We start from the raw sequence: 15,256 nt of genomic DNA, 5'->3' as shown, positions 1-15,256 counted from the left end.
ATATTAGCCCTGTGGTAGCAGCAGTCAACACTACAGATAATATATTAGCCCTGTGGTAGAAGCAGTCAACACTACAGATAATATATTAGCCCTGTGGTAGAAGCAGTCAACACTACAGATAATATATTAGCCCTGTGGTAAAAGCAGTCAACACTACAGATAATATATTAGCCCTGTGGTAGTAGCAGTCAACACTACAGATAATATATTAGCCCTGTGGTAGCAGCAGTCAACACTACAGATAATATATTAGCCCTGTGGTAGCAGCAGTCAACACTACAGATAATATATTAGCCCTGTGGTAGCAGCAGTCAACACTACAGATAATATATTAGCCCTGTGGTAGAAGCAGTCAACACTACATATAATACATTAGCCCTGTGGTAGTAGCAGTCAACACTACAGATAATATATTAGCCCTGTGGTAGTAGCAGTCAACACTACAGATAATATATTAGCCCTGTGGTAGTAGCAGTCAACACTACAGAGAATATACACTGCTCAAAAAAATAAAGGGAACACTTAAACTACACAATGTAACTCCAAGTCAATCACACTTCTGTGAAATCAAACTGTCCACTTAGGAAGCAACACTGATTGACAATAAATTTCACATGCTGTTGTGCAAATGGAATAGACAACAGGTGGAAATTATAGGCAATTAGCAAGACACCCCCAATAAAGAAGTGGTTCTGCAGGTGGTGATCACAGACCACTTCTCAGTTCCTATGCTTCCTGGCTGATGTCTACAACCCACACAAGTGGCTCAGGTAGTGCAGCTCATCCAGGATGGCACATCAATGCGAGCTGTGGCAAGAAGGTTTGCTGTGTCTGTCAGCGTAGTGTCCAGAGCATGGAGGCGCTACCAGGAGTCAGGACAGTACATCAGGAGACGTGGAGGAGGCCGTAGGAGGGCAACAACCCAGCAGCAGGACTGCTACCTCCGCCTTTGTGCAAGGAGGAGCAGGAGGAGCACTGCCAGAGCCCTGCAAAATGACCTCCAGCAGGCCACAAATGTGCATGTGTCTGCTCAAACGGTCAGAAACAGACTCCATGAGGGTGGTATGAGGGCCCGACGTCCACAGGTGGGGGTTGTGCTTACAGCCCAACACCGTGCAGGACGTTTGGCATTTGCCAGAGAACACCAAGATTGGCAAATTCGCCACTGGCGCCCTGTGCTCTTCACAGATGAAAGCAGGTTCACACTGAGCACGTGACAGAGTCTGGAGACGCCGTGGAGAACGTTCTGCTGCCTGCAACATCCTCCAGCATGACCGGTTTGGCGGTGGGTCAGTCATGGTGTGGGGTGGCATTTCTTTGTCGCCAGAGGTAGCCTGACTGCCAATAGCTCCCGAGATGAGATCCTCAGACCCCTTGTGAGACCATATGCTGGTGCGGTTGGCCCTGGGTTCCTCCTAATGCAAGACAATGCTAGACCTCATGTGGCTGGAGTGTGTCAGCAGTTCCTGCAAGAGGAAGGCATTGATGCTATGGACTAGCCCGCCCGTTCCCCAACACTACAGAGAATATATTAGCCCTGTGGTAGCAGCAGTCAACACTACAGAGAATATATTAGCCCTGTGGTAGCAGCAGTCAACACTACATATAATATATTAGCCCTGTGGTAGTAGCAGTCAACACTACATATAATATATTAGCCCTGTGGTAGTAGCAGTCAACACTACAGATCATATATTATCCCTGTGGTAGCAGCAGTCAACACTACAGATAGGGTAGACCGATATATTGTTTCACCAATACTATCGCCTGATATCAGCTTTTTACAATATAGCCTACCGATCTGTTAATTTCACGAATACCCGATATTGAATAAATAGGATGAAAAAAGGGAATCTCAAGCTGATCTGGACACTTGCAGCCATTCTCATGACGTCATTATTGTCACAATGTAAGAAATCAACATTTGAAGCATTTCTTGGACAATTTGCTCTTTTGGATGGCAATTTATGAGAACGCTGTGTGGGGAAAAAAATAACACTTTTTAAAATTTCCCCCTGGAAACAGTATATCTGCAGATTATATCATTATCAGTAAGTTTTGTCGCCCCCAAAAATGAGAATCTCTATCGGACCCAAAACCCCTATATGGACGGAGCTCTAACTACAGATACTGTAATGGTAGCATTACACGCTGACTACAGGCTTCTCTTCAGGTTCCAGTCACCCCAGAGACCGTAACCACAGTAATCCATCCTGGTTACCATAACATTACACGCTGACTACAGGCTTCTCTTCAGGTTCCAGTCACCCCAGAGACCGTAACCACAGTAATCCATCCTGGTTACCATAACATTACACGCTGACTACAGGCTTCTCTTCAGGTTCCAGTCACCCCAGAGACCGTAACCACAGTAATCCATCCTGGTTACCATAACATTACACGCTGACTACAGGCTTCTCTTCAGGTTCCAGTCACCCCAGAGACCGTAACCACAGTAATCCATCCTGGTTACCATAACATTACACGCTGACTACAGGCTTCTCTTCAGGTTCCAGTCACCCCAGAGACCGTAACCACAGTAATCCATCCTGGTTACCATAACATTACACGCTGACTACAGGCTTCTCTTCAGGTTCCAGTCACCCCAGAGACCATAACCACAGTAATCCATCCTGGTTACCATAACATTACACGCTGACTACAGGCTTCTCTTCAGGTTCCAGTCACCCCAGAGACCGTAACCACAGTAATCCATCCTGGTTACCATAACATTACACGCTGACTACAGGCTTCTCTTCAGGTTCCAGTCACCCCAGAGACCGTAACCACAGTAATCCATCCTGGTTACCATAACATTACACGCTGACTACAGGCTTCTCTTCAGGTTCCAGTCACCCCAGAGACCGTAACCACAGTAATCCATCCTGGTTACCATAACATTACACGCTGACTACAGGCTTCTCTTCAGGTTCCAGTCACCCCAGAGACCGTAACCACAGTAATCCATCCTGGTTACCATAACATTACACGCTGACTACAGGCTTCTCTTCAGGTTCCAGTCACCCCAGAGACCGTAACCACAGTAATCCATCCTGGTTACCATAACATTACACACTGACTACAGGCTTCTCTTCAGGTTCCAGTCACCCCAGAGACCGTAACCACAGTAATCCATCCTGGTTACCATAACATTACACGCTGACTACAGGCTTCTCTTCAGGTTCCAGTCACCCCAGAGACCGTAACCACAGTAATCCATCCTGGTTACCATAACATTACACGCTGACTACAGGCTTCTCTTCAGGTTCCAGTCACCCCAGAGACCGTAACCATAGTAATCCATCCTGGTTACCATAACATTACACGCTGACTACAGGCTTCTCTTCAGGTTCCAGTCACCCCAGAGACCGTAACCACAGTAATCCATCCTCGTTACCATAACATTACACACTGACTACAGGCTTCTCTTCAGGTTCCAGTCACCCCAGAGACCGTAACCACAGTAATCCATCCTGGTTACCATAACATTACACGCTGACTACAGGCTTCTCTTCAGGTTCCAGTCACCCCAGAGACCGTAACCACAGTAATCCATCCTTGTTACCATAACATTACACACTGACTACAGGCTTCTCTTCAGGTTCCAGTCACCCCAGAGACCGTAACCACAGTAATCCATCCTGGTTACCATAACATTACACGCTGACTACAGGCTTCTCTTCAGGTTCCAGTCACCCCAGAGACCGTAACCACAGTAATCCATCCTGGTTACCATAACATTACACGCTGACTACAGGCTTCTCTTCAGGTTCCAGTCACCCCAGAGACCGTAACCACAGTAATCCATCCTGGTTACCATAACATTACACGCTGACTACAGGCTTCTCTTCAGGTTCCAGTCACCCCAGAGACCGTAACCACAGTAATCCATCCTGGTTACCATAACATTACACGCTGACTACAGGCTTCTCTTCAGGTTCCAGTCACCCCAGAGACCGTAACCACAGTAATCCATCCTGGTTACCATAACATTACACGCTGACTACAGGCTTCTCTTCAGGTTCCAGTCACCCCAGAGACCGTAACCACAGTAATCCATCCTGGTTACCATAACATTACACGCTGACTACAGGCTTCTCTTCAGGTTCCAGTCACCCCAGAGACCGTAACCACAGTAATCCATCCTGGTTACCATAACATTACACACTGACTACAGGCTTCTCTTCAGGTTCCAGTCACCCCAGAGACCGTAACCACAGTAATCCATCCTGGTTACCATAACATTACACGCTGACTACAGGCTTCTCTTCAGGTTCCAGTCACCCCAGAGACCGTAACCACAGTAATCCATCCTGGTTACCATAACATTACACGCTGACTACAGGCTTCTCTTCAGGTTCCAGTCACCCCAGAGACCGTAACCACAGTAATCCATCCTGGTTACCATAACATTACACGCTGACTACAGGCTTCTCTTCAGGTTCCAGTCACCCCAGAGACCGTAACCACAGTAATCCATCCTGGTTACCATAACATTACACGCTGACTACAGGCTTCTCTTCAGGTTCCAGTCACCCCAGAGACCGTAACCACAGTAATCCATCCTGGTTACCATAACATTACACGCTGACTACAGGCTTCTCTTCAGGTTCCAGTCACCCCAGAGACCATAACCACAGTAATCCATCCTGGTTACCATAACATTACACGCTGACTACAGGCTTCTCTTCAGGTTCCAGTCACCCCAGAGACCGTAACCACAGTAATCCATCCTGGTTACCATAACATTACACGCTGACTACAGGCTTCTCTTCAGGTTCCAGTCACCCCAGAGACCGTAACCACAGTAATCCATCCTGGTTACCATAACATTACATACTGACTACAGGCTTCTCTTCAGGTTCCAGTCACCCCAGAGACCGTAACCACAGTAATCCATCCTGGTTACCATAACATTACACGCTGACTACAGGCTTCTCTTCAGGTTCCAGTCACCCCAGAGACCGTAACCACAGTAATCCATCCTGGTTACCATAACATTACACACTGACTACAGGCTTCTCTTCAGGTTCCAGTCACCCCAGAGACCGTAACCACAGTAATCCATCCTGGTTACCATAACATTTTGATCCTCTTCATTCTAGAGAGATATTTTGACAGTTAGTGACAGTTGATCGTCCACCTGCCTCAGAGCCTAGCAGGAGATAGCAGGATGACGTCAAAGTAGAGGCAGGGCTGAGGGGATGTGGTTTCCTTACGCGTGTCAAACTGTTGCTCAACTGGGTAGGGGAACGCAGGGGAAGTGAAAGCACTGTCAAACTGACGCACTCTCTCTCACACACACGCACACACACACACACTTCTATTTGGTCAGCAGTATGCCAGGTCAGATGGATTAGGTTAGATAGACTAGAGAATGTCATGTTACTTCAGCTGGTTCATTTGGGACAGGAGGACAATATTCCATTAAATTATTATGTTCTATTCCACCCTAGAACATTAGATTCTATCATTCTGTTCTATTCCACCCTAGAACATTAGATTCTATCATTCTGTTCTATTCCACCCTAGAACATTAGATTATATCATTCTGTTCTATTCCACCCTAGAACATTCTATTCTATCATTCTGTTCTATTCCACCCTAGAACATTAGATTCTATCATTCTGTTCTATTCCACCCTAGAACATTAGATTCTATCATTCTGTTCTATTCCACCCTAGAACATTCTATTCTATCATTCTGTTCTATTCCACCCTAGAACATTAGATTCTATCATTCTGTTCTATTCCACCCTAGAACATTAGATTATATCATTCTGTTCTATTCCACCCTAGAACATTCTATTCTATCATTCTGTTCTATTCCACCCTAGAACATTAGATTCTATCATTCTGTTCTATTCCACCCTAGAACATTTGATTCTATCATTCTGTTATATTCCACCCTAGAACATTCGATTCTATCATTCTACTCTCTTCGAATCAATGCCATTCTATTCCATTGATATTTGTTTGTTCCATGATGTTCTATCACGCTGTTCTATTCCATTCTAATCCAAATCACTTCCCAATGGATTCTACCTAATCAGTTTTCTACCCCTTTCTGTATTGGTTTGGTCCATGTGATTTTGGCGCCACTGTCTCGCCACAGTGATCTGCTCTGCTCGGTGTTGTTGGTCTGACTGGAAGCTTAAATAGTTTTGTGGAAATGCTTCTATTATGACTGTACACTGGTTTGGCAAAGCTTCAAGCACTGTCTATGGGTTTTCATACTCTTCCTCTCTCACTCTTACACACGCTCTCCCTCTCTCTGAAGTTCCTACATATCTCTCTCGCTCTTTCTGTCTCTCTTTATTATTTTATTGCTGTTAGTAGAACATCACAAGACAAACGGGCACCGTCTGCGTCTCACATTAAAATCCTCAAAGCTTTATTTGAATGTCAGGTTCACCTGTGTAACCAGACAGTTGTATACAAACCTGTGGCGTGAAAGTTGATGGCAGTTACGTTCAAATAAGACTAAGTTGTTCTCAGGAAAGGAAAAAGACTGTCATCTGATTATTAGCACATTAACCATGTGGGAACCAGAAACAGGCCTGTAAACACCTACTGTTTTAACTCTTAGTATCAGTCACTTCTTCTGGAAACTATTTGTTTGTCAGTGTTCCTTCATTCTATTTCTGTTGTCATACCATCTCCGTGACTAATATCTCGAGGTTTAACCACAACAGCAGTCTTGGGGTCTTTTCCCCATGTTGTCTATGTGAGTCACACAAGAGACTTTTTAAAAGTTTCAGGTGACAGAGTGGAACCCTGAGTGGGATGATTAACAGCGTGACTGAATCATTCAGACTTGTTTATGTGTTTAACAGTTTCAGGTGACGTGGATAAGGTTGCCCGCTTGCCCCTGGATGCTAATCTAAAGCCATGGTAAACACTACCTAGTCCTTCTGCTAGTGGCCCCCTTCTGGTTTCACAGCACCTCACATGCCCCCTATGTTAGCACCGACTAAGAAAGTCCCACAGAAGTAGTTGTGTTAGGAGGAGGGGGGTTCCCCATAGAATAGTGTGTTGGGATCTATGGCTCTTTAGGGCGTCGCCTGTCTCCTCCTCCTCTCACCCTGTATCCTGCTGGTAGTGCTACCTCTGTGGTTTCATTACATTTTACATTTTAATCATTTAGCAGACGCTCTTATCCAGAGCGACTTACAGTTAGTGAATATATATTTTTTTTATACTGGCCCCCCGTGGGAATCGAACCCACAACCCTGGCGTTGCAAACGCCATGCTCTATCAACTGAGCTACATCCCTGCCGGCCATTCCCTCCCCTACCCTGGACGACGCTGGGCCAATTGTGCGCCGCCCATGAGTCTCCCGGTCGCGGCCGGCTGCGACAGAGCCTGGATTCGAACCAGGATCTCTAGTGGCACAGTTAGCACTGCGATGCAGTGCCTTAGACCACTGCGCCACTCAGGAGTACTTCATCCTCCTGGGGGTTAAGGCATCGTGTCTCCACTACCCACGGCTGGTAGTGCTACCTCTGTGGTTTCATCCTCCTGGGGGTTAAGGCATCGTGTCTCCACTACCCACGGCTGGTAGTGCTACCTCTGTGGTTTCATCCTCCTGGGGGTGAAGGCATCGTGTCTCCACTACCCACGGCTGGTAGTGCTACCTCTGTGGTTTCATCCTCCTGGGGGTGAAGGCATCGTGTCTCCACTACCCACGGCTGGTAGTGCTACCTCTGTGGTTTCATCCTCCTGGGGGTGAAGGCATCGTGTCTCCACTACCCACGGCTGGTAGTGCTACCTCTGTGGTTTCATCCTCCTGGGGGTTAAGGCATCGTGTCTCCACTACCCACGGCTGGTAGTGCTACCTCTGTGGTTTCATCCTCCTGGGGGTTAAGGCATCGTGTCTCCACTACCCACGGCTGGTAGTGCTACCTCTGTGGTTTCATCCTCCTGGGGGGTTAAGGCATCGTGTCTCCACTACCCACGGCTGGTAGTGCTACCTCTGTGGTTTCATCCTCCTGGGGGTTAAGGCATCGTGTCTCCACTACCCACGGCTGGTAGTGCTACCTCTGTGGTTTCATCCTCCTGGGGGTGAAGGCATCGTGTCTCCACTACCCACGGCTGGTAGTGCTACCTCTGTGGTTTCATCCTCCTGGGGGTTAAGGCATCGTGTCTCCACTACCCACGGCTGGTAGTGCAACCTCTGTGGTTTCATCCTCCTGGGGGTTAAGGCATCGTGTCTCCACTACCCACGGCTGGTAGTGCTACCTCTGTGGTTTCACAGCTGTACTGTGTGCTTGTGGTGTTTTCCAGGCCACAGCTCGGTTTCTCTCTCTCTCCTCTACCACTTTACTCAATTTATAAAATTTTTGACATGCGTTTTTCTGGATTTTTTTGTTGTTATTCTGTCTCTCACTGTTCAAATAAACCTACCATTAAAATTATAGACTGATCATGTCTTTGTCAGTGGGCAAACTTACAAAATCAGCAGGGGATCAAATACTTTTTTCCCCTCACTGTAGGTGCTGCTGTATGCCCTCCTTGGTTGGTGACAGAAGCACCAGATCATCAGCAAACAGTAGACATTTGACTTCAGATTCTAGTCTCTCTCTCTCACATGCCCTGCACAATGTCTCATGTCACCGTCAGACCTCGCCCCCTCTATCTCTCTCGCGCTCTTTCTCTCGCTCTGTGTCCCAGAACATTAAGATGGACTCAAACACACACACACACACACACTCTCCTTCTTCTTGTTTGTTTGTTTCTACTGCTTCCTGAGCAGCTTGTTCCCATTACTCAGTGTTTAGTTTATAGATGCAGCTTGTTCCCATTACTGAGGGTTTAGTTTATAGATGCAGCTTGTTCCCATTACTCAGGGTTTAGTTTATAGATGCAGTGTGGGTGTTTGTTCTGAGATCTCTGCATTTCCTGCTTAGTCAGGCGGTCACAGGAAGTGAGTTTCGCCACATCGCCTTGATTTTCACGCAGCGCTGCTGTTTGTGTGTGTGTTTGCGCTCTGTGTGTGTCAGAGGTCAACACACTTTTCTTGTCTTCCTGTTTTAACCGAGTGTTTTAAAGGAGGCCTTGGCGTTTCATATCCACCCACACCAGCAGTACTTTTGAATAACATTAATATGAATAATAGGACTTCTGCAGTAAGTGTGCTTGTACTCTGAATAACTGAACAAATATGACATTAATGTCCTCTCTTTGTCTCTCTCTCTATCTCAGGGGGAATCTGTGAAGTATTTCCTGGATAATTTGGAAAAGCTGGGACAGCCGGTAAGTCCCACCTATCTCTCTGACACTCGGCCAATCACTAATGTACAGAGGAATAAACACATGTATTCACTACAGCAGATGAAATAACAGTCAGAATGAAAAGAGAAGTGAAGCCATCAGTCTCTCCTTCTGTCCTTCTCCTCCCTCTGTCATTCTATCCATCTCCTCACATCTCTCCATCTCTCTCTGAGATGTCAGGTTGTGTTGCTAGCTAAGGTCTGATCTCCTGACTAAAGAGGATGTGGAGCAGAGCTGAGAGGGAGAGGGGGAAACTGACCTCTGTCTCTCTCTCTCTCTCTACCTCTCTCAACTTGTCTCTCTGTTCTTTACTGACAGTGCAGAGGAATGAGGTGTGTGTGTTTAGTGTGTGGGTATCTCTGTATTCCTGGTTGGTATCCTGGTGGTGACATCACCGATGGCTTTTCCAGTGCAGCCTGACCTTTGATGTCACAGCGTCTAGAATGTCAGGAATTCTCCTCTGGCGTGGAACATACACACACACACACACACACACACAGACACACACACACACACAGACACACACACACACACAGAGACACATTCTGCTTTGCACTTCACTTTGGGAAGATGTTTTTATAACAGGGGGATAATAAAAAGTCATGAAAGATTAAACAGGTTCTATAAAGATTCCCTGAGATAGGAGTCATTCCCTGAGATAGGAGTCATTCCCTGAGATAGGAGTCATTCCCTGAGATAGGAGTCATTCCCTGAGATAGGAGTCATTCCCTGAGATAGGAGTCATTCCCTGAGATAGGAGTCATTCCCTGAGATAGGAGTCATTCCCTGAGATAGGAGTCATTCCCTGATATAGGAGTCATTCCCTGATATAGGAGTCATTCTGTTTATGACAGATCAAATTTCACTCTGTGGTGACTTGTTTCCTGACACCAGTTTTTGGGAAGATCTCCCTCCTTCATTTTGGGAAGATCTCCCTCCTTTATTTTGGGAAGATCTCCCTCCTTCATTTTGGGAAGATCTCCCTCCTTCAGTGTGTGAAGACCTCCCTCCTTCAGTGTGTGAAGACCTCCCTCCTTCAGTGTGTGAAGACCTCCCTCCTTCAGTGTGAAGATCTCCCTCCCTCCTTCAGTGTGAAGATCTCCCTCCCTCCTTCAGTGTGTGAAGACCTCCCTCCTTCAGTGTGTGAAGACCTCCTTCCCTTCCTCCAGTTTGTGAAGATCTCCCTCCTTCAGTGTGAAGATCTCCTTCCCTTCCTCCAGTTTGTGAAGATCTCCTTCCCTTCCTCCAATTTGTGAAGTTCTCCCTCCCTCCAATTTGTGAAGATCTTGTTTTATTATGTCTGCATGTTCTCATGTTGTCTTTTTGGTCTCTTCGCTTTCACTCCTTCTGTGCTGTGCACCTTCCCATTTAGACACACACACCAAGCCCCTCCCCCTGCCACTCACAACAACAAAGATGAGAGATCACTTCTTCCTCTCTGACAAACGGTGTCAACTCGCTATTTGCATTTGAGGTTTGGTCCAACAGAATCGGTCATATGGACACCGAAACACATGGAGACATTATTTTACTGTAATAGAGGAGAAGTTAACCTTTCCAATAATTTTTATGTCTCAACTCCTAAAATTGAGTGCAGAGCAGACACTACTAAAATGGGAGTATCAATGAACATTGATTCTGGAAAATTAATGCTCAGTTTGTCACACGCAGCATTGCGGTACCACATACCACTAGCAGAATTTTAGCCAGACTGTTATACTAGCTGTCTAGTCTGTGTTTTATAAATGTGCAATGAGCATAAAACACAATTATATAAGGAATTGGCAACTCGTTCTCATTCTGAGAAATAAGGTAGGCTACTTGATTTCACCATCTGAACAAAGTGAACAGGCTAGCATGCTGTTCAAACAGCTGGAGAAGGACAGGAGGGTGTGTTCATAACAATTCAACTGTTCTACCTTGTTAGCTAGCAAATCTCTCTCATTCCATCTCTCATTCTCTCTCTCTCTCATATTGTCTCTCTCTCTCTCCCCCCCTCCAGGACTACCTGCCGACTCAGCAGGATATTCTCCTAGCCCGTAAGCCTACCAAGGGCATCCATGAGTACGACTTTGAGATCAAGAACGTTCCATTTAAGATGGTGGACGTGGGGGGTCAAAGGTCGGAAAGAAAGAGATGGTTTGAGTGTTTTGACTCTGTCACCTCCATCCTCTTCCTTGTGTCCTCTTCAGAGTATGACCAGGTGGGTTTACAGACACACACTCTCTATTTCACACACACACACCCTACTCCCCTAACCTCCTCTCCTCCCCCCCAGGTGTTGATGGAGGACCGTCAGACCAACCGTCTCAGCGAGTCTCTCAACATCTTCGAGACGATCGTCAACAATCGGGTCTTCTCCAACGTCTCCATCATCCTGTTCCTCAACAAGACAGACCTTCTGGAGGACAAGGTGCGCTCCGTCCCCATCAAGGACTATTTCCCAGAGTACCCCGGGGAGCCACACAGCCTGGCCGACGTACAGAGGTTCCTAGTGGACTGTTTCCGGGGGAAGAGGAGGGACGTGACACAGAAGCCCCTGTACCACCACTTCACAACAGCCATCAACACGGAGAACATTCGCCTGGTATTCCGAGACGTCAAGGACACCATCCTCCACGACAACCTAAAGCAGCTCATGCTGCAGTGATCGCAGGGGGGTTATGACCTTTTGAAGTCACCTTTTGGCCTTTAACCCCCCCGTGACCCCTCACCGTGACCCCCTGACCTGCAATGATTGCAGGGCGATGAACAGAGAGCAACAGAGTTGTATTGTGCTACACTGTGACATGTGTCGTGACCTTTTAAGTCACCTTATGACCCTTGACCTTTAACCCCACATCTGTCTGTGAGCCCTCACCTTGACCCCCTGACCTCCAGTCACCCCTGGTGCAGGCTGTCACCTATGACCCTTGACCACTGAACCCTGTTACCACTTCTAATGGCCTTGTACCTGGCTGTTCTATCCCGATTCCCCCCCTCTAAAACCACTGTAAATGAGCTCTCCCAGTCCCTCCTATCCTCACACACAAACACACACACCCCTCTCCTCTCTGTAATGGACTATTCCAGAGCCGCCTCCTCACACACACCCCTCTCCTCTCTGTAATGAACTATTCCAGAGTCTGTACATATGTTGATATGTTCTGTTCACTCTTAACTCCTGGGTGTAGGATGAAGTTTCCCTTAGACGCTGATCTTGGGTCCGTTTTTCATTTCCCCCACTAATAGGTAAGGTCAGGATGGAAGGGGAGGGGAGGGGAAGCTGATCCTAGATCTTTTGTGTTCTATATTAGTATATTCACTCTGTTGGTTCACTCTTAACTGTCACACTGTAACCTGTCTGAGCAGCCCAGACCACTGCTGGAGGTTAGCGGTCACGGGTGAGGGGTCAACTGGCATTTCTGTGTTGGGGGGTCAAAGGTTGTCTCCCACGGCAACTAGGGAAGAGTGGTGGTAACGCTGTAAAACAAATTGCAAGATTGAGGAAGAGTAGGAGGAAGAGGGTGATGACTCTGTTTTACTGGCGTCAGCCTGTCACTGCACCTCCACTCCCACCACCCACCTGCCTTGAACTGGCTTGATTCTACGCTTCCTTTTCCCTCGGAGCTTGATTATGTCATCACCGTGGACTCCGACCATTCTGAGAGCAAATCATTCCCCGTGTCACTATCTGGATGTGGAACAGAAAAACCAACCGCCAGCGGAGAGCTTGTTTGTTGTTGTTGTTGCAGGGGGGGACGTTAAAGAGTGGGGGACTTTACAGCACTGTACTAAAACTAATCCTTAATGATTCCACAGCCTGATGATTACCTACCAAACAGCGCTATACACACACACACCACCCTTAGAGACTCTGTTCTGACCTGATCCCTGTCTTAGTCCTGGCCTTACTGTTTGGAACTTTAGTTTTTTTGATCAGTTTAATTTCTTTGGATTTTCCGCCTAGTTTTTTTTAACATAAATAGATGTATTATGAATATATGTACCTAAACATTCTCTTAAGTTATATTTGAAAGGTTTTACTGCTGATGGACAGTGTTAAAGGCTATGGAAGAGGGTCTGAGCACAGACACAGACATACCACTCAGACCAGTCGATAAACTACTGAGCTGATTCTCAGGACACATTGTGGACCACTTATTTGTGTATTTAGACCAATGATATTCACTTGCCTAAGTCCTGACACACAGGTACAGGCAGCTGTCCATCAGAGGCTGGTAGTCTAAACAACTTGCCGGCTGGTGATACCCCTCTTCCAGTCCTCCTTTTTTCTCTGTCTGTCTGGCTCTCTGTCTGTCTGGCTGTCTGTGTGTGTGTGTGTGTGTGTGTGTGTGTGTGTGTGTAAGCAAGTGATCCGCCTTGTAAACCCTGTGGAGTCTCATCCTATAGGGAAGAGACAGTGATCAGCCTTGTAAACCCTGTGGAGTCTCATCCTAGAGGGAAGAGAACGTGATCAGCCTTGTAAACCCTGTGGAGTCTCATCCTATAGGGAAGAGACAGTGATCAGCCTTGTAAACCCTGTGGAGTCTCATCCTAGAGGGAAGAGAACGTGATCAGCCTTGTAAACCCTGTGGAGTCTCATCCTAGAGGGAAGAGAACGTGATCAGCCTTGTAAACCCTGTGGAGTCTCATCCTAGAGGGAAGAGAACGTGATCAGCCTTGTAAACCCTGTGGAGTCTCATCCTATAGGGAAGAGACAGTGATCAGCCTTGTAAACCCTGTGGAGTCTCATCCTAGAGGGAAGAGACAGTGATCAGCCTTGTAAACCTTGTGGAGTCTCATCCTAGAGGGAAGAGACAGTGATCAGCCTTGTAAACCCTGTGGAGTCTCATCCTAGAGGGAAGAGACAGTGATCAGCCTTGTAAACCCTGTGGAGTCTCATCCTAGAGGGAAGAGACTGTGATCAGCCTTGTAAACCCTGTGGAGTCTCATCCTAGAGGGAAGAGACAGTGATCAGCCTTGTAAACCTTGTGGAGTCTCATCCTAGAGGGAAGAGACAGTGATCAGCCTTGTAAACCCTGTGGAGTCTCATCCTAGAGGGAAGAGACTGTGATCAGCCTTGTAAACCCTGTGGAGTCTCATCCTAGAGGGAAGAGACAGTGATCAGCCTTGTAAACCCTGTGGAGTCTCATCCTAGAGGGAAGAGACAGTGATCAGCCTTGTAAACCTTGTGGAGTCTCATCCTAGAGGGAAGAGACAGTGATCAGCCTTGTAAACCCTGTGGAGTCTCATCCTAGAGGGAAGAGACAGTGATCAGCCTTGTAAACCCTGTGGAGTCTCATCCTAGAGGGAAGAGACTGTGATCAGCCTTGTAAACCCTGTGGAGTCTCATCCTAGAGGGAAGAGACAGTGATCAGCCTTGTAAACCTTGTGGAGTCTCATCCTAGACATACTTTTTCCTGACAGAGATGAGAGTAAGGGGGAAACTGTGTCATTTACATTTACGTCATTTAGCAGACGCTCTTATCCAGAGCGACTTACAAATTGGTGCATTCACCTTATAGCCAGTGGGATAACCACTTTACAATGTGTTTTTTATTTTTATTTTTTGCGGGTGGGGTAAGGGGGGGGTAGAAGGATTACTTTATCCTATCCCAGGTATTCCTTAAAGAGGTGGGGTTTCAAATGTCTCCGGAAGGTGGTGAGTGACTCCGCTGTCCTGGCGTCGTGAGGGAGCTTGTTCCACCATTGGGGTGCCAGAGCAGCAAACAGTTTTGACTGGGCTGAGCGGGAACTGTGCTTCCGCAGAGGAAGGGGAGCCAGCAGGCCAGAGGTGGATGAACGCAATGCCCTCGTTTGGGTGTAGGGACTGATCAGAGCCTGAAGGTACAGAGGTGCCGTTCCCCTCACTGCTCCATAGGCAAGCACCATGGTCTTGTAGCAGATGCGAGCTTCAACTGGAAGCCAGTGGAGTGTGCGGAGGAGCGGGGTGACGTGAGAGAACTTGGGAAGGTTGAACACCAGACGGGCTGCGGCATTCT

At 47.1% G+C, this 15,256-nt stretch overlaps 1 protein-coding gene across 1 annotated transcript in view; it reads left to right on the top strand.

Moving 5' to 3' along the window:
• LOC121551455 (guanine nucleotide-binding protein subunit alpha-13) overlaps nt 1–14,780 on the top strand; it is a 36,165-nt gene extending 21,385 nt beyond the window's left edge. Inside the window, exons 3-5 of the mRNA XM_041864122.2 lie at nt 9,204–9,254; nt 11,275–11,475; nt 11,551–14,780. Coding sequence (XP_041720056.1) covers nt 9,204–9,254; nt 11,275–11,475; nt 11,551–11,922 — 624 coding nt within the window. The 3' untranslated portion in view covers nt 11,923–14,780. The remainder of the gene's footprint in view (nt 1–9,203; nt 9,255–11,274; nt 11,476–11,550) is intronic.
• Nucleotides 14,781–15,256: the final 476 nt, after the last annotated feature.

This window comes from Coregonus clupeaformis, chromosome 35 (assembly GCF_020615455.1).
Source record: "Coregonus clupeaformis isolate EN_2021a chromosome 35, ASM2061545v1, whole genome shotgun sequence".
Taxonomy (NCBI): Eukaryota; Metazoa; Chordata; class Actinopteri; order Salmoniformes; family Salmonidae; genus Coregonus; species Coregonus clupeaformis.
This window is presented reverse-complemented; position numbering and strand designations above follow the sequence as displayed.